This window comes from Corapipo altera, unplaced genomic scaffold, assembly GCF_003945725.1.
Source record: "Corapipo altera isolate COAL_440 unplaced genomic scaffold, ASM394572v1 150, whole genome shotgun sequence".
NCBI lineage: Eukaryota > Metazoa > Chordata > Aves > Passeriformes > Pipridae > Corapipo > Corapipo altera.
The window spans coordinates 3,504,460-3,525,093 of NW_020884941.1; the positions used below are offsets into that span (position 1 = coordinate 3,504,460).

The 20,634-nt window shown below is 38.6% G+C and overlaps 1 protein-coding gene across 6 annotated transcripts in view; it reads right to left on the reverse strand.

Moving 5' to 3' along the window:
* Positions 1–20,634, reverse strand: part of CABIN1 (calcineurin binding protein 1) — a 110,699-nt gene that overhangs the window by 59,072 nt on the left and 30,993 nt on the right. For all 6 annotated transcript variants that reach the window (XM_027661724.1, XM_027661725.1, XM_027661728.1 and 3 more), the window contains 3 exons: positions 10,861–11,043; positions 8,440–8,777; positions 2,821–2,934 (listed from right to left, as the gene is read on the reverse strand). In XM_027661724.1, the coding sequence (XP_027517525.1) occupies positions 2,821–2,934; positions 8,440–8,777; positions 10,861–11,043 (635 nt within the window). The remainder of the gene's footprint in view (positions 1–2,820; positions 2,935–8,439; positions 8,778–10,860; positions 11,044–20,634) is intronic.

Sequence of the window (20,634 nt, forward strand, 5' to 3'; positions counted from 1 at the left end):
CCACGGGCTCCACATAGTGTTACTTGAAGAGGATTTTTAAAATATAACTGGGTAGAAAATGAGACCAACAATATATTTTATCATGCTAAACTCATGATGTACACTGTACCTGGTAACAGGAGGACCAACCTACTTGCATGCAGGAATAAGTCAAGACGTTAGCACTGATTCACAAAGGTCTCAACAAACTTTTTTGCTGTGTGAGGCATTCTGTGTGTGTACCACACCATCCCCACAGCTGAGACACACTGGAGTTCAACCCCCAGAAATTCCTAAAGCCTGGAGGCAGTGGTCTACATGGAGGACTCCAGACTAACAATGTCTTCATCTGTTGGCAGACCCAAGTTCAAACTGAGAACATAATTATCAAACATCTTCTCCCTTTACTAACACTGTTGCCAATATATAGCACTGGGCCAGCATATATATATCATATATCATATATCATATATCATGATACAAAAGAATTAAGTCCCGTGGTTTTCTGTAGATATCTTTTGTTGAAAGTTGTTTTTTATTTCAAAGTGTATTTCATTTCTTATTAAAGACATTAATTATGGGAATTAAGTTTTTGTTGATTTACAAAATAGAATTATTATACAGCTGTCTAGCAGCTATACTACATCCTTGAGAGTATCCTTCTAGTAGCTACACTTTTCATCCTTCAGAGTACAAAAATATCAACGCACAGAGCACAGAATAATTATTTTTTGAAATAATGCTGGAAAATTCCACCTAGGGATACAGTGGAATCTAAGTTAAATTAGCTAGCATTAGCATTCAAAAACTAGACATGATTTAGGTCAACCACTGATCTCTCTTAATGTGGTAATTCACATTTTTCAAGTAGAAACACTCCCTTATACACACTTCTCAGTTCCCTACTGCTCATCTTGTTCATACATTAAAACATAGGATACTCTTGACACTTAACCCTGCAGTGATGAACAACTCAACCTTGATCATGCAAAGTTCACACTTGGCTTGAAGCATGTTGAGTAATTCCATTAATTTCTACAAGAATACTTGTGTTATGTGAATCTGAGCCAAAGCATTCACTAGTTTGAAGAGCTAATCACACTGCAGGATTCTTGCAGGGAAAGCTGGCAGATAATGCAGGGAAATAACCAGAACAAAGCCATGTAGCCATCAATCAGGTCACAACCCTATCAGGCTGTGCCGTGCTTGCAGCTGGGACAGAGTTAATTCTCTTCCTAGAAGCTGGTACAGCACTGTGTTTTGGAATCAGTGTGAGAATAATGTTGATAAGACACTGATGTTGTAGTTGTTGCTAAGCAGTGCTTACTAGAAATCAGTTTCCCAGGTTCTGCCAGTGAGGAAGTGCACAAGGAGCTGGAAGGGAGCGTGGCCAGGACAGCTGATCCAAACTGGCCAAAGGGCTATTCCATACCACAGAACATCATTCCCAGTGTATAAACTGGAGGGAGCTGGTCATGAGAGGCCAATTGCTTCTTGGGAACGGGTTATGCATTGCTCAGCAAGTGGTGAGTAAACTGTATTGTGGATAATTTCTCCTTACATTACTAATTATAACTATTTTAATACTTTATTTCAATTATTTAACTGTTCTTACCTCAGCTTTACCTTTTTTTCTGATTCTTCTCTCCATCCCACCATGGGGGTGTGGGAGGGGGGTGATTGGATGGTACTTATTTACTGGCTGACAGTGTTTGTTAATCAAAAGTTCTCTCCAGAAAGATGTAATGATATAGAAAACCCCATTTGCAGACTGATCCATGATACAATTTTGAGCCATTGTCAGTATTCCTTAGTTATTTAACCCATCTGAGGGATTATAATCAGAGGAGAGCACTTACTTTATACTTAACAGAGGTCTGCACAGAGGTGCTAATTAACACAACATACAGCAAAAATGAAGATAGATGTTAACAGATATAAAATGGAAATAAATTTCACAATTACAATATTAAAACAGAAGCACTAGATGGGAAAGCAGAGACATAAAATTCTGTCACTGCAATCACAGGCAACCATATAGCAGATATGGACTATAACATAGTCCAGAATGACAAACAGACCATCTCCAGGCTCTCACCATGCACTGTGAGACAGAATTGCTACAGAATCCTATCTCAAAAGAACAGATGGCACAAAAACCTAGAACATACCACAAAAAGCCAAAGACACCAAAGACAACAGCAGTGTGTAAGTGGCAATCACAGCAGGGAATCTGATAGATAAATGCTTATGTAAGTCTCAGAAGTGTTGTGTGTCCTATGTCAGTGAGAGGCACAGACACCCCCGTGGAAGATATCACAGACATGGGGACAGTCTTTGTGACAGTGCTGCTACCTCACTGTGGGACTTGGAAAGACTCTTTCTGTTGAGCCATGCTACAACAAAGGGGAATACGAGAAAGCTCCTTCAGTTGCAGGAGATTGCTTAGCACAACTAGCAATATTTTTTTGTCAAGAGAAGTGTAAGTCTAGTTGAGAAACGACAGACAAGAGGATAATCAAGATGAACAAAATGAGAATTTTTATAGAGGGCTCAACCATATGGTAAATGATGCATAACTGAAAAATGTTGGTGCTTCTCTCCCCATGTTTTCAAGCTCATGAGAAATAATCCTTTAATGTCCCCTTCAAGAGAGGCACATTTGCCCAGTAAATATGTCTGTAACACAATTCTCCTTTCCTTTAGCCGCTCATGGCTTGTTTAATGTGCCTGTGTGGAATTTCACATTACGGTCCCTTCACAAACCCTTCAAATGAGAAACAGGTGTTGCAGTGAGGGCTGAGAATGGAAGGGGTGTGTTTATCAGCTGTATAAACTTACGTTGAAGAAATTGGTCTTGTTCCTCTCGCAGAAGAGGCCCTGTGCAGGCATGTGCTTCAGCTGCTGCCAGGGGATCCCGCTGCCCAGGAGCACGTCCCGGGCCCACTGCAGGTTCTGTGGACAGAGAAGGGCTGGTGAGCTGCAGGCAGGGGATGGAAATGCCACCACAGGTAAAAGTACAAAGCACTCACTTGGTTTTATTTATTAACCTACAGTGTCATTTCTCATTTTCCACGTAGCTGCTGTCCCAACAGTATTTTGAAAGGCGTGTGACCTGGAGAAGATATCCCTCAGGAGAGAGAGGCCAGTTTGCTGCTCAGAGCAAGCATCCAAGCCCAGAGACTGGCCAGGCTCCTACAGCTGCTGAATCCAGCCTCAAATCATGCAGTTTTGCAATCTTGTATTTTTTTTAACCTGTCTTTGCTTTGCTGATATCCACCCTCTATCTCCTGTCACCTGCAGAAACCTGAAATGTAGGTATATTTAAAACATCCTAATTTTTTGGTTAATGCTCAATATGAAATAATTTATATATAAAAATATAAAGTTTCTCAGCAAACAGTGGAACTCACGGTCCTGGGTATCCTGCAGCCTTCCCCTGCACACCAGGCCTCTCACTGCCCCCTGGCCCTCCCCTTTTCCTCCCTTGTTTTTCCCCATATACTCTGGAAGCTGTCCCTCAGGTCTTCCCTCAGGCTAACCAGCAGGGAATTCCTGCCAGCACTCAGGCCTCACAAGAGAGGCAACCTTTAGGCTTAAACTGCGGCCTTCTTTTAGCGGGGTGGTGAATTTAGGCCTCTTACCTCTACTCAGCCATTGCTCTCCATGTAATTTCACTTAACCTCTCTGAAAAATTCCATGATCATCGTCAAATTCGGTTAATAGTGCACAGTGAGTTAACAAGAAAGTACGGGTAGGAGACTAAATGATAAACAACAACCAAAAATTCATAAAAGCACTACCCTTCTATGAGTACAATGCATGAGCCTCTCTTGTGCAGCTGAGAACCAGGGACAGCTGTTGGCTCCAGGCAGAATGTTACCAACAGATGGGACAATTATTAATTGTGAGGCTTCACCAATGGAAGTTTTGCTTTCCTTAATTCTTTTATTTCAGTGTTAGAAAGTAGCGTTTGACTGGCTTTTTTACAGACAACTTCGCAACAGAGAAGATAAAAGAAAGAGGAAGATGTTTGGCTCATAGAGGCAAATGAGAATGTTGAACTCTGGCTTGTGTTCTGTGGGCTGGAAATACGCTTCTGTGAGTCATAAATTTGATTAAGTCATGTCCATCCAAGAATCATATTCCAGCTGTAATATCTTTTTTTTTTTTGGGGGGGGAGGGAGGTGGTAGTAGCAAAGTTCTCATCCCATATTCCAGATTATTTTCTTTATGAGGCTCTGGTGAAACAGTAAAAGCTCTGCTCAATCATCAGTGCTTTTGTCCTAATGACAGTAATCATGCAGAAATCTCCAATGTCTTACCAGAATTGGAGCATCCCCTCTAGCAAAATGCTGATTACAGATTCATGTGCGAGAGAGCTGAATGCTGGAAATACTAACCAGATATTTACAGATGTTAAAAATCCTTCATTCAGAGAGCTGACATAGGTACTTACACAGGGCCTTCATGATTACACTGCAGGACAGTCCAGGGGATCTGGATAGCTTTCTTTTGGTATGGAACAAATACATGTTCACTCATAAAGATCACAAGGTACTTCCTGGCTAGTCAGGGAAATCAGTAAATTTAATTATTATTGCTGAGTGTCAAATTTAATTAAGATTGAAGAAAGCAAACTGTGTAAACTTAACTGTATACTAACTTTTCTCTACAGAACTTCTTTCCTAATATGTATTTCTGTAATCCTATTAACCTAATCCTGCAAAATACTGGGATATACATACAGAAGAAAATGCAGCACAAAAGAACCTACAAAAATCTGTTCTTCCAAAAATGTCATACTGTTTTGAATAAAATCAGAATCTAGCAAAAATAAGCCTATCATAACATCCAAGATCCAGGCACATAAGTGCCTTCCTTTATGCCAATCATAGTCATCAGAAATGTAAGTTAATTCCGAGTGTGAAAATGAGGCAAAAATTGCCTAATGTGTGGCAATCTGAATCTTACATTAAAACTATCACATAAAAATTCAAGGAAAACAAAACCTTTAAGGAAGTTACCACCCCACCACAAAGCCTAAATGTAAAATCCCAGTCTAAAGAAATTTTAGCTACGGATGTATTCTCCAATCAAAGTTTTAAAATGAAAAGGTTAAGAGATCATTAATTGTAGCATCATGCTCTGGTGATCCTCTGTGCACATTGCACTGACCATCCACAGACATGTGTTTGGTACACATAATTCACAGGCTTTTATTGAACAAGATGATGGCAGTAACCCAGCCAGGAGGAGAAAAGATCATTCAGACAAATGGGGCAATTACACGGTAACTTCACACAATCAAAACTAATAGGAATAAAAGATGTAGTTACAGATTTTCCACTACCCTTCTCCTTAAATCAGCATGATCAGTTATTCCCAGTAAATACGCCTGAGCAGGTCTCAGCTCATTAGATTTCACAGAGTCTGCTCTGCTTGGTTTTTAGCTGATGAAGTTATTAGGAGTGGGTGAAGGGATCCAGGACATAGCAAAAAGGATTTATTCTTCTTGGCACACTGCTTACCAGCCTGAAATGCTGGATTTGGCTGTCTGACTCAGGGCAATTATGAAATACTCTTTCCAGTTCAGCTGTTGCCTCCCACATCTTTATCACCCCAAGATTCAAAGACAAGATGACTGACATGCTACAATAACTTGAAAAAAAAAGTTGAAGTGGAAAAGGAAAATCTCTTATGGTCAACCAAGTGGAACTCTGAGTCACCTGGGAAGGATACCTCTTAAATCAGTGGTGTCAGAAGCACCTTCACCTAACCTGAAAACTCCAGGAAGTGTTGCTGAGAGGGGAACAAAACACTCCACTTATACCTTAATCCTTCCCTCTATTTTCTTTCACAGTCCATTAGAAGGCTTTGTCTCAAAAAGCTCCTCGTACTCCTGCATCAAATAAAAGCAAAATAAAAAGACTACTGACCTTGAAGGGCAGCCTTTTGAATGAACTGTTATTACCAAACTGATTTTGCTTGAAATGGTCACATCTATTATGCCTACACATTATCTGTGTCTCTACGTATATATTAAGCCTACAAATATATAATCTTATAATTTTTACACGCATGTATTATGCCTAGTTTGACTAACTTGTCATGCCACTGACCTTGTGTCATACCTGACATTAATTTCCACATTAAAGGCTCTGTTAATAACAGGCACTCTACAAGATACAAACTTAAAAACCCTAAGTCATACACACAGTATCCATGAGCACATTCTTTCAGGAGTTACAGGGTATTTTTTTATTTTGAGATTAAAAAAGCACATAAGTAAATATTTTTATTTCCTGACAACCTGCTGGTTGCAGAGTATCAGACCAGTTCCCCATACTAATCCCTAAGGGCCATAAGGCAAATACTTTTCACAAAACTTCTTAATTACACTGACAAACAGTGTCTTGCCAAGTCCTAACCTCTCCCTCCAAACTGTGCCAACATTCATTTTGGAGGTAAAAATCACAAAGGATGATGACTTTACTTCAAGAAAAGGTGAATGGGAAACTGAAGTAACTTCTGAAAATTCACCCTTACTTTCCTGCACGTTTATTCCAACAAAAAACAGCTATGTACAAATTTGCTCTGGTAACAGAATAAAACGAAGAGAAATAGCCTCCAAATAGTGAGATGGATTTTTCAGGGGAAAAAAAACCCAACAGAACACATAGCCAAACAAAATGTTCAAAGATTTTGAAACGATGTTAAAAAAAGCACTCAACAACTATTTTTACTAATCTTCCAACAGCAAAACCAGGAATACTGTAAAATAGGAGAAAACAGATTGCATATGGAAAACTTGTTTTTCTATGCACTGTGGAGACCTGCCAATCCTCTCCTTTCCCAGCCAACCATGAATTTTGGCCATCAGTCTAAATTCTTCATGCAAATTCCTGGCACTGCTACGTAAATGCTGAATTTTCCAAGATGGTTATATTCATTTAAAAATTAATTTCAGTTTTCTAAAATTTACCACTCTGCCCCCTGCAACAACTCGACCTGATATAATTTATCTCACTTTTAAAATCAGGTTTAACATCAGTATATGTAAGCCTACTTCTTACTCCAGTTACTGCTAAAAATATATAGATCCATTTTGTGTTTTAAGTTCATTCAGGAGTCTAAATCCCACTAAAGACATACTAGTGTGCCATGAAAACACAGGCATTTGACATTGAACCTGAATGAGTCATGAAAGGAAGAAAATTAAATCCCATGAAATATGTACTATACATATATAAAAAGGAAGAGTCAAGTGGTTGTTTGTTACGTAGATAAGTAATAAAAAAAAAGAACAGTAAAACCCAAAAAGGGCAGTTGAAGTCAGCCTGGTAACTACTAGGGTCAACTAGGCAGGATTCAATTTTTCTGAGTTCCAAGAGGAAACAGATTCAGACAACAATGTGTATTTCATATAGAAAACCATCATTAAATTGATATTTATAAAGGAAGAGAGATATAAAAAGCAAAAGAGAAGGCTTCATCAGGGAAAAATAATAGAAGAAAATATTTTGCAAGTAGTTCCTCAGGCAAGGACATGCTATTTGAACGAATAAATTGAAAACAGGCAGCTTTTTTTGTTGAATGTTGATACAAAATCATGTCAGCAAAAGTAATGACAGATTGCAGGAATCTAAGGCTCTTATTAATGATCAGCTCCATGGAAAAATTAACAACTGTTACATACAAACAGCATAAGAATGTTTTCAAAACAAGGTCTCTATGAAAAAGGGTAATATTTTTCTGGATAATCACTGTACAGCCAAATGGAACATTCATCACCTTCCAGGAGGTTGGTAAGACATGCTCGAGCTCAGTGTTGGTGACATGTTTTCTACTCTGAGCCCAGGGGTATGATTTGTTTCCCTTCCCTATTATTCACACAAGCTTCAATACTGGTGGGGAAGAGAATTCAGGAAGCCATGTAGAGCAGCATATGACCTAACAAAAGACTTCCAAATACAAAATTCAAACCTTGATTATGACAATTAGTAAAATAACTGATAATTTTCTGATAATTTCAATGTACTATTCCTACACATTTTACTAACAAAGACCCAAAGTACCCAGAAAGTTTATCTCTGTCACATGATGTGTTCACACCAATACTGAAGAATTTTTGCTTCCAAGTCACTTTTCAGCCTACTTATTCAGTAAAATAAATAATTGCCATCATTTTTATGAGAACATCTGAATTTATGTGTCGTATCTAAAATGTAATTCTCTGCTGAATGACAAAAATTTACTTAGTCCAGTAATAAAAAAAAGAAATTTTCTACTCAGTTGACCTCACACATGAGTCAGACAACCTAGGAGCTGAAGACTTCCCACAGCCTTCCAATCCAAACTGCATTAAACAAGCTCATCTGCTGTATTTTAACACTGAATTAGTCCAAATGACAACAGAGTGGGCAATAAACACAGCAGTTCTCTCAGTGCTCTGCTCACCTTGTGTGTCTTGCTGTAGGTGTACAGGTAGGCCAGCCTGTAGAGGCTCTTGTAGTGCTGGGGGAAGCGGCTGAGGCAGAGGCAGAAGGAGGCGATGCACTGCTCCGTCAGGAACTTCCGCTGCTCCTCCAGGTCCGCGGGGAGGCCGTGAGGGAACTCGGACGCATCTCCACAAGGTTCAGCCTTCTTTTTGCAGTCCCACTGTGAGGGTGGGGGGATTGCAGCTTTGATGGGATTGCCAGAAGCAGACTGAGGATCCACCACAAGTTTTTGGCCGGTAGGCTCAGCAGGGTTGTAGGATTCTGAGCTCTCCAGGAGCTCTTCTGACTTTCCTGGAATGTTAAGAGAGAAGTGACAATGAAATTGCCATTACCAAATGGCAAATGAAATATACAAAAGGACAAAAATTAAATATGACAAAAAGTAAGCCTTTTCTTCATTAAAGTACAGAGAGAAATATTGAGGGGTTCCTGAAAAAAAAAAATTACTATTCCTGACATTCACTGAATAGTAACCTTCAACTCACTAACAGAGCCACACACTGTTTTATCTCTCCATTGTCTTCATCTGGGTTTTTCCCTGAGCAATAGTATGAATTCAGCACACCTTACACAATGCAGGACTTTATACACTCTTGGAAGATGGGAGAGGAGGAGGGAAAATACCAAAACAAAAGAGTAAATTCAGTAATTTCTATTGCAGAGAAAGGAACAGAAAATTAAAACCACTCTGCCAAAAGAAAGGTATCATTCTTAACATCTGACTAGGAGAGCACAATTCAGAGTACAATATAGCCTTGGACAAAATGATCATCAGCAGCTAACCTGGTCTCCTGCATAGTGTAGGGCCTACAGTTCCCTCTAAACATTTTTGTGATTACCTTGATAACTCACAGTTCAACTGACCCATCTTTTCTTGAAGGATACCAGATCTTACTGCAGAAAACATCTGTGACAATGGGAGCTTCCACATTTTCTGTTAACTAATCATTATTGCTGAAAACATGCATGCTACATGAAGATTAATTTCTTTAACTTTGATTTTTAGTCATGGAAGTTTACCATGTCTTTGTCTTTGCTAGGATAAAGAGCCTCTTACATTAGATCTTATCTCCTAGTAGATAGTGTAGAGATACACTAAAGTGTACTTCTAAAGCTGCTCCATAACTTCTTCTCTGATAATGCTGAACTTTTGAGTCAAACATGTTTTCCAGAACTCAAAATTTTTCAAAATTTGCTTGCACAATGTCTGTATCCATTATAATTTTATAATATAGGTACCTTAAAGGAAAGAAATCTATTCTAATAAACATCACTAATGTAAGAATGCATTTGGCAGTTGTTCTGACAGACAGCTGATGACAATGACACAACTCACTGCAAGTCTGAAAAAGAGCCATGTTTTTGGTCTACTACCCAAAAGGCTACTGGATTTAGTGATTATGGAAATACTATTTTACAAAACTAGGAACTGGCATCTATTTCAGCATATTGATGCAAACGTGAACACAGGCTTCCCTAGCTTAGGCAAGACTGAAGTAAAGTATTTTTAAAAAAACAAGAGACCAAGGTAATCTGACTCTACAAACAAAAAGATGACTGCTTGGAGGCTGTTCCTAGGGAGATCAGGCAAGTAAACCAGGACTACCCACACACCACTGTTTCTGGATCTATGAAATTGGAAAACACTTCAGTATAAACTGGCAAAAAAGACTTAACATCCCACAAAGAGCCACAACCTGGAAAGGTGGGAAAAATTTAGACATTGGTTGTGTTTGTCTTTCCCTGTTGAAGTCCAGCCTGTCTATCTACTGCCATATCCAACTGTACAAACTTCAGACAAAGGGAAATTCCAGCTAATGGACTTTAAAACAATTTTTCCAGTGGAACACAGAACATTTAGTACTATTATATATGGAAAAATCTGGTAGAGAGCAATTCTAGTTCTCCACTGAAATGAAGTATCCAGTGGAATAAAACATCTAATTCCACTAGTTCTCTTCTATGAACTGAATATCTGCTGCTGCTGGGCCAGAACAAAAACACATCTATACCTGGGAAAAGTAAAAATGTCTTGTTTTGAGATTATCTTCAAATAACTACTCCGTAAATTATTTAGAGATTTGAAACACTGAAGAAAAACTAAATAACCTAAAAGAAGGCAAGTCAGTCAAAGGGCCACCATAGACAGCAGTTTATCATCATTATTCCTTTCTTTGTAAGATTTAACAGATAGAACAAATTGGATTGGTGGCCACATAAGCAAAGCACAGTTCCAAATTTAAGTTACACACACATATGCAGCAATAGCACCCAGTTAAAATTCTCAGTCACAGTGCAGCACATTTCAGTGCTTCTGCAAGCCAGAAGAAATATTTTGATGATATATTCCAACTGACATTATCTATTAAATCAGGCATACCCTTTTCCTCTGTAGACCCCAGGGTCTCTTTGCTGTTCATTGGTGTATCAGCACAGGTAGTAGAAATCCTCTTCTCTGTGTAAGTTTTCCTCAGGCTGTCTTGAGAACTGGCAGGCTCATTAAACATATCCTGTGTGGAACTGGAGTCAGACAGCACTGCTCCAGTGCTATCCTGACTCCTCTCTGCAAAAGAGATAAAGAAGGAATGCACCACTTCACACTCTTCAAGCTGTTACTTGCCTCTGTAACAGCAACATAAAACTGTAGCCACTCTGCAAACCTCTTACAAGTGCAATACAGGATCCTTAACCACTAATAAAAGGTGTTTATTTCTCATCATATTTCTTCCTAGAATATAATCCTGGAATTTTATTCAAAAGTAATAATGGTCAACTTTGAAAAGCAGTTAGGCTGGGGACACAGCATTTCAGCTTGTAAGACCCTATAAGATTTTCCAGGTTTCCTGTACCATTTGCCTTGAAAAGCACCCAGCATAATTTTGAGTCTAAAACAAGCAAAGGTCAATTGACAAGAGAAAACCATGAACAACAATCCTGGTAAAAATTACTCATAAAGGACAGAAAAATCAGTACCATTAAAGGGCGAAGACTTACAGGAGTGATCTCTGATGCCATCTATCCTGCAGGTGCAAGATGCTGTTCAACAAATGCTCTGAAAGGTGATCTGATATGGCAAATAAACAATCCATCAAAGAACTAGGCCTAAGACAGGAAAACTCCTGGTCTTCAAGGCAGTTGACAGAAGAACAGGAGAAGTGACATAACTTGACAGAGTGGAGCAGTGGCTGCTGACTACATCACAATCACAACTAAGTTGTTACTCTGCTGAGAGCTGTTACAGCACAGAAACAGGGACTGTGACTTTGTCATGGGGGATAAAACACACACCTCAGAACAAACAGGCAAATGAAAACCTTCCACCCATGTCTGAAACCTGCCTGATATAACCCATGTTCTTCTACATCAGGGGTTATCAGAGGCAACCCTGCATGACTAAAGAACACTTTTATTCCCCCGAGATGGGAAACTGGCATTTTTCCCTAATATTGTGCCAACATAATTGAGTGTTCAATTCCAGTGCAGGCAACTCTATTTAAATCTGTAGCCCAAAAGATTATTTTTGAATTTCCCCTTAAGATACTGATAGCTGATTCTGTGATCTAGTTAAAGATGTCCCTGCTCGTTGCAGCAGGGTTGGACTACATGATCTTTAAAGGTCCCTTGAAACCCAAACCATTCTATGATTCTATACAGGAATGGCATAACCAGAAGGTATGTTGCATCCATTGTCTAGGTAGTTCTACTGCATTCTGCTTCATTAATTTTATCAATAAGATCAAGAAAGAAAATTAACAAAGGAAAAGTCCCAGCTTTGAGATGAGTGGATAATTTAATTAAATTTCTTCTGTTCCATCTGAATTGCACTTGTTCAGGAGACAGCTAAGGGCCTCCTATGAATTTATTTCATCAAGACAAATCCCTTTGCAAACCTTCAGCTTGCAGATCAGGTTCTGCTTATTAGGATTCCAATGAATTTAAACCAGATTTGATACACTCTGTTGGCTTTTCACTACCACACAAAGAAAACCTTCCATTTTCAGTGAACAGATCTTAATAAAACTGTACCTCGAAAAAGAATGGGAGAACAGTATTTGCGTCCTAATTGGAAGCTATACAGTTGGTTAATGATGACAGGTTTTATGCTGAAAGAATATAATTATAAAAAATGGGAAGAGAAGGATCTGAAGAGAGGTCAGTCAAGCTTTAAATGACTCATTTATAAAGCTTTAATAACCTTCTGTGGTACAAATCGATACCATTGAACTCCCAGTTGACATCAGGAAAAACATTTACAGTAGCTCCCTTGATATTTTTTTTTAAAGGAAGTTTCTGCATTTGTGGCAAAGAGGCTGAATTACTCATCTAGGGAAGAAAAAAAGGTTGCAAATTTCCAAATGTTGCCACAAGCCTGGAGGTCACTTCTGATGTGTGGGTTATGACAGAGGAAACACTAGAATGTAAATCAAGAACTGCTAGACCAATATGCGAGGGAGAGATCAGATCAGGGGAAATGACACTAATTTTTCAGCATGCAAAGATAGACAGTGACTCAACACATTAAGTTTCACATGTATGCATGACATGAGTGCTTTTCCCTGTGGTGAACAAATGTAAATACCTCCTTACAATTAGCTAGCTATTTTGATTTGAAATTTCTACTAAAATGAGTGTAGATCTAGGGATGTATGTTCATTCTTCTTTTCTTTCAGTACATTAAATATATTTTAAAAAATAATTATATTAACATTGGGCTCCTTAATCACTGAAAACCAGAGGAAAATGACTACTCAGACAACTTCCTATTATGTTGGATAATTCTTGAATGCAGCAGATGCTTTCAAACTAAGTGAGCCAGATGGAAAACACTGGAGTATTTCAGAAATTAGCAGCAGCCACCAATCATTAATAGTAATTTCTCAGAAATCACAGAGGATGGGTAAAGTCCCAGGGAATGTAAACCAGAGTGTAGTACCTATCTTTACAAAGCATAAAAGGTCAAAGCTGTTAGCCAGCCAGCCTTCATCTTCCACAGAATTATCTGAGCATAAATAAATAAATCCTTCTAGAAGCACCTAAAAGATAACATGATCAGTAGTAGAAAAGGTGTGAGTGTATCCCAGCACACATATTCACATGTGTCTGAGAAGAATTCATGATTCTCAAACAAAAAACAGCCAAAATGTCAGGCTGCTCCAAAAGCAATTCAGCAAACCAGCACACTTGAATGTATAATCAGCAACTTCACAGAAAAAAGATATGTCAGAGTCTTCCTGTTCTACTGAGCACTAATGAAAATTAAACTTAATTATGGTGTCTGTATTTGGGACCCACGTTTTAAAAAATACACTGAATTAAGTAAAATGAATTCAGAGGAGAAGATAAAAAAATGATGAGAGATTAATGAGATGGCATATATGAAAACTGTTGGGAGAATTGGACTTATTTATCTTCAAAAAGATGAGGGAGAATTTCCAAATACATACAATTAACCAAAATAAAAATACAATAATTACTGTTCAGATTCACTAAATACAGTGCAAAAGGCAATAGGTTTTAATTGCAGCAAGAACACTGACTTTTATTCCCCCTTCATCTCTAGATTAACTGTTAGATATAGTTAAAAAATAGCATAGTGAACCTATAGAATCACTGGAGGCTTTCAAGGACAGGAAGATGAATAGCTCTCATTTGTTAGGTTACCCAAGATGTTCCTTACCATAATAAAAAAACTCTGTCATTACCTAAATGCTGCAGTATGTAATGCAGAACTCCTGGCAACTGCACCAAGTTACATCCTAACTCTGCTTTTCTAGAAAGAAAAAAAAATTACACATTTTTATACATGAAAGTTCTATTCTTTTCTAGCCTCACTCACAAATATAGCTCATATATATGCTAGACGGACACACAGCACATATTTTTACATTTTTTGGGCTGTAGTTTAGACAGTCACTAGTGTTACTCAACCTACATGCCAAAGACTGCAGTCTGTGAGACATGAGAATGAATTCCAAATTCCCAACTGCTATCAACACCTGTCCTCCTGAAAGATGCACATCCAAGGAGAACATCAGTGCTTTTTAATAATTTTTGCTATAATTAAAGGCAGTTTAATGCAACTCAGTGCAATTTAAGAGTTAAAAAGTTGCTGGTTTCAATATTTTGTTTACCCATATTCTTAGTTGCCCCCAACCCAGTACCACCAACAAGGCAAGCTTTTCCAAAAAGCTGAACCAATCCCATGCTGTGAGAAAATGGTAAATCAAGGACTAAATATTCTTTTGAGGTTCCTTCCTGTAAAGTTTCCTATTATTTCAAAAGCTAAGATAAAAATACAACTGGGTATTAATGTCCCAAAATTATTATCTGCAGCGGAAATGAAGAGACTAGGGAAAAAGTTCTACTAAATTGTGCATAAGTAACTGCAACAATATTCCTATTCAAAATATGATCTGATAGCAGATGTCTCTCCACGGTATTATTATATTTTGTTTCATTACTTCATTGCATCGTTCCTAAGTTTTAGGAAGATTTCAAACAACCTCATGAGCTGAAATCTCTGTTTCATGTAAAGTTAAGTATTTCGTGTTTATTTCTAATGATTCAGGAAATGGCACTTGACAGCAACTTTTTTTCTTTTTTTACCTCATTCCTCATAATATGCTCAACTTGTGACATTTCAGGGATTTCTGTGTCAGATTATATCACCTACTCTGTCAATGGGTGAAAAAGAGCAGCTCTGAAGAGAAGATGTAAAAAGATCAAAAGGAAGAATCTTGTTAACCTTCCAAGATATTAGTAAAAAAATATTAATTATTATTGGAAAGATGTTATTGGGAAGAAAAACTTGTATGTTCATCTGTACTGCCAAGACCTTTATTTTATCAGTGAGATCCTGTCAGTCACCTAGATAATGAAGCAACTCTCATTACGGAAACACATCTATTGTAGATGTTAGAAAAAATATCTGTAGTCCATTTGACATAATTTGATGATTAAGAGCATTTAAAATTAATCTTATCCTGGATAAGATTACTGGGTTGACCTCAAAAATCTCTCTTCCACACCATTCCTCCACACCAGAAAAAGCCATTAGCTTGTCACTGTCACTGCTCCATACACCTGCATGCCTACCAATCAACAGGGAAAAGTTGTGTTAAACTCTGGAGAACCTAAATGACTATTTAATTTGAAAATATGACAGGAAAACAAGGGCTCAGTTCTGCACTAGGCATCACCCTGTGCCAGCACCCTCCCACACGCACCACGAGCCCCATGAACCATCCACAAGCCTTGTTACCAAAACTGAAAATGGTACCACTGAAAAAAGGACAAGGAGAGAGAGTGATGTGTCACAGTATCAGTGACCTGAATTAGCAGACAGACAATCCTAATGACAGAGCTCTCACTGCTAACTGTGCTGACCAGGTACCAGCCCTCGTGGTACGAGCTTACATAATTTATTCTCGGGGAGCTGAAGCACAGCTTTGTGGTTCCAATGTGAATGAGGCATCCTGCCTTTGTCAATTCATTTCTAAGCAGCTCAGGGAGGAGGGAGAAGACCTCTGAAACATCTGCATGTGGGAGTAGGTAAAAGAAAGCCACAGAAAGCCAAGAGGGTACAACTCACTTCTGAATAATATCTTTTTCTGTCTTAAATACCTGAAGGAAAATGTAAGCCCAGTTATTACAAGAAGGTATCTAAATGATGATAAATAATCAGCTACAAGTCAAAAAATCAAAACCAAGTGTCACAGGAAGCTTTTCTAAAGAGCTCTATACATATGCTAACTCAATTTACAGTAAAAAAACCCATCTATCTTGTCTCATGTAATAAAGGTGGGTTGTTCACAGGCTGTGGAGGTACAGACTCTCTTTGTGCTGTCTGGCACCATATCTGCCTCTTCACTGCCATGTATGAGCATTTTTCTTTACTGGTCTGCAGTCAGAAACATGATGTATCACAGAATTCTCATTCTGCAAACAGATTCCACCCATAACAGAAGACAACATTCAGCTCTATGTCAAAAGGCACTTGCACATTATTAAAAACAAAATAATTGCAGAGATTTGCATGGAGCAGGTTAATTTCTTGAGGGCAGCAAGTCTGCTGAATATTTAAAGGGAGTTCTCTTCTAACATGAGTCAAAGATGACAGCCTATGTTTTCATAGGAAAACACCCAATGTGTTTCCATAACTTGCAGTTCTATATTGTTGTTCTGCCTTCAAGAGCAGAGCAACAGAGTATCTCACCAATGTCCCATTTATTTAGACAAATACTTTTTACATAATCTCACTCTACATCTCAGTGTGATCCTTGTACTAATCAGAGAGAGGTTAAACTGGGGAAAGGTAAAAATAGGGCATACTGCAATAAACTGGGTCTGGTTCATTTTTCATGTAGTCCAGTATGCAGTGCCCATGAACATTCAGCACCACATGCCAGAACAGGGTATGTACTGGAGACCCAAAGATTTCATTTTAAACTGCTGAAGAGAGAGAATTTTTAAGGGTGAGGTTTCAGTGTTCCAAAACACAACGCGGACATTCTTTTTACGCACTGGAGAAACATCCACTCCATCTTAGAAACTTATTTCGTTTAGCATGAGTGACAGCCTGGGGCAAGAAGTTTCCCAGAGATCACCTTTGTCTCATCAGGATGTTGAGAACCCCCGTTTACAAAACACTGTGCATCTTCATAACATTTTGCAGAATTACAGACCAACAAACTATGGAGTGAGACTCCTCCCACAGCACGAAGCAAGTAGCCTTTCCCAGTGAGTTTATCATGCAGGTTCTGCCAATTATTAAAAGCAAGCCGTGACAGGTAAGCAGGAAGAGAATGCCTGGGGAACAGAGATTTGTGTAAAGGTTAGAGGCAGCACGGGCAATATTGGTTGCAAAAGCAATCGGGCAAAGACAAACACAAAAAAGGACAATTAAGTCTAACTACACACGACAAACTACATGACATGGATGGAGACTTAAACAATATGACATTTTAACACTGCAATAAGCAATGGATACATCATCTGCATACCACCACAGTAACATGGACTTGAGTATCAACACAACAAAGGCATATTACAGAAAAAAAGACCTCCCGACCATCTCCCAGTACACTTTTTGGGAAACATATCTCATTCAGATTTTTTTAAATTTTATTTTAATACTTTGCCTGCTTTGTGTACTAACTGTAATGCATAGCTCTAAATTTAGGTAAATCTAAATTGCTTCAAGTCTGTGCTGCAGTTGGTCTTTACTGACTATTTACATCCAGCCTGTACAAAGGAGGACAGAGAACATGTCTGTTCTGGTACATTTAGCTGTGGAAACACAAAAACATCCCAGGTAGTGATAGTCTGGGTACCTGGTGAGCTCCTGGATTTTCTTGTTTCCTACTTTGCCTTTGGAAAATAAGAATCTGAATCTCGGGCTTCTACTATCAAATTCAAGTTTTCACTTTGTAGGGTTATAAAACAGCAACAGGCAGGGGTGATGACAGGAAAGACAGGATTAACAGAAGGAAGGAAAAGATGTTGCTAAATGGCAGGATAAGAAAAGAGAAAGGAAGCTGCCCATTTTCCACACATGACAGCAGCCAGTCAGGCAGCAAATAACAGCTGCCACTCAGCAATACTTCTGTCTCCCTGAAGGAGATACATGCTAGCAGCTGCCATGAGGAAAAAGAAGTTTAGTTACTTTACAAGCTGTATTTACCGGTTCCTTTCTCCCATTTTCATTAAATATATGACTTTAAACTAGTACCACCAGCATTCTCTGGATATAAAGCTCTCAACTTTAATGGTGATTTCTGCATATCTCTCCACCAGCAAAATGTGCTAGAGAGCTACAGAACAGTCATAATATATCCAAAATAAGTCTGCCCTCACGACTTCACCTACCTTCAGATAAATGCTTGAAGAGCACAGTCCCAATATTTTCAAGAAAAGATGTACAGTAATTCTCTCCTGTTTATAGTGAGATAATTTGCTGCTCTAGAAGGCTCATTGTTGGATATCTTGTTAAAAAAAACCAAACTAACAACCCCACCAAAACCCAAACCCACAAACAACCAAAAATTAATAGAAAAAGTAGGGTTCAGAAAGAACCACAAGAGTTCATCTAGTCCATTCCTTTTTCTACCTGGATAATTACATTACCATCATACCTGGCAGAAAGCTGTATTGCCATTTTTTAAAGACTTCCAGTGCTAAACTGTTGCAGGGTTACACTAACACAGTACTTCCTAAGACTGTTTTCTACTGTTCAGATTGAAAATGCAATTTAAGTCTAATATCATCTGTTTGGTCTTCCATGAACGTGGAAATCCTGGGGTTTTGCCTCTAGCTCTTTGTACAGCTTTCAACACTATTTAAGTTACTCTGCTGTCACATCTTCCCTGAGCCTTCTCCTCTGTAGATAAACCATCCCAATTCCTTCTCCTTTCCTCATAGGTCATATTTTCTTGAAGCATAGAACACAAAAATGGTCAAAAAAGGTCTTACAGGATCCTCACCAGGATCCCAAATAGCATCTTGCTCATGGTAACACATGAAAAGAACATTCTAGGTAAGACTGTACAACACTCTTACTTTGTTTATGTCATAGATGATGATCAATACAGGAGTAAATAAGAGTACTGTCAGGCCTCAGAAAGCATAAACAGCTATGCTGAATTTAGGCCAACTTATTCGGTCCAACGACAATATAAAAGGTTTCATTTCTGTCAGAATGGTTAAAAAAAATAAATCTAAAGTCAAATGATGGGTATTTTCTAGCTATTTTTAGGAATGGTAGAATGGAAATGCAGGCACCAGCTTTTTTCAGTGATGTGATTATGTGTAACACGTCAAGAGCATTTTACTTCAAAAGTCTGTATTTTAATATAAGTAAAATGCAAATGCATGCAGAAGAGCACAGTACATGTAATAATATAAAAGTGGAAGACTTCTGAGCATTGCTCAGCCTGTTAGCTCTCCTTCCATCTGTAACAGCCCAAGGCAAATATTTCAGTTTCCTGGGGCTCCTCAATATGCTGTATCCAGAGCTCAGTTGTGCCAGCACCTCACAAAACATGAGGAATGATGCAGTACTCTGCAATTCTGTCACGGTTACACACAGTCCTCCTGAAGATCCCCCTAACTCTGCTTCCTCCAGCAGCTGAGGTTTTGAATTGCTTTGACAGCACAAAGCTCAGGCCCAGCTAGGCTCAGCTGGCAGAGCCAAGCACTGCTCCTTCAGCCCTGGCAGAGGTTCCTGTGCCTGCACCTTCAGGCTTTGCTAAGCACCACCTTCGCTCCCACTGGGCACTCAGCTGCCACAGCCCATAACCTCTTACTTGGAGTGAAGGTACTAACGACACCCACTGGGGTATTTATCTAACTTTAACCTCTCCTGGGAATATTTAGACAGTCTTCAGGACCTAAGCAGATGCAGTCTTAGGCAGAACTGCTTCTCACAGGGATTATGGCTTAGGAAATATTTAACTATTTCCTCCCTTCTACATTTTTTGTGTCAAAAGGCATCAAAAAGCTAACAGAAGAGCCTAATCACTGCACAACCCACTGACACCTCCCCACCACATATGATCTCAAAACAGTCTAATGAATTACTCCCAACTGAAATGCAAGCAAGAATAAAATGAACATTTTTCTGGTCAATTTAGTGAAAGAGATGAAGGAGCTTCTGCCAGTTTCACCAAGAATTATTTGTTGGGGAAAAGGAATAAATTCACCCTGCAAAAATTTCAGTCATGTAAACATTTGTTTCAAAACTGTGTCAACAAAGTTATTTACAAATTATCATTCTTCAGAAAATGACAGTAGGAAGCAGCCCACCCTCCAGAAGTAAATTTGTATCAAGCACAGCATTTCTGTGGGGCCTGGCACATTGTACCAATGCTAAGATATACACTGGAGTGTATATTTTACTCCTTGAGTGCTGATACTCACAGATCCAGATGGATAAACAAATGGCCAGAAAAGTAGAATCAGAATAAAATTCCTAGCCAAATAATAGTATCAGGTTACTTAAATTGTAACTTAATTTCTACTAATATATGTAATTGCAAAATCTTCAATAAAACTACGATACCACCCCACCTTCTGCATTTATAAGCCAATTATATATTACATCACTTTATATTCTATAAAGATGAGCTGCTGACCAGTCATTGTAAATGATAAAGAA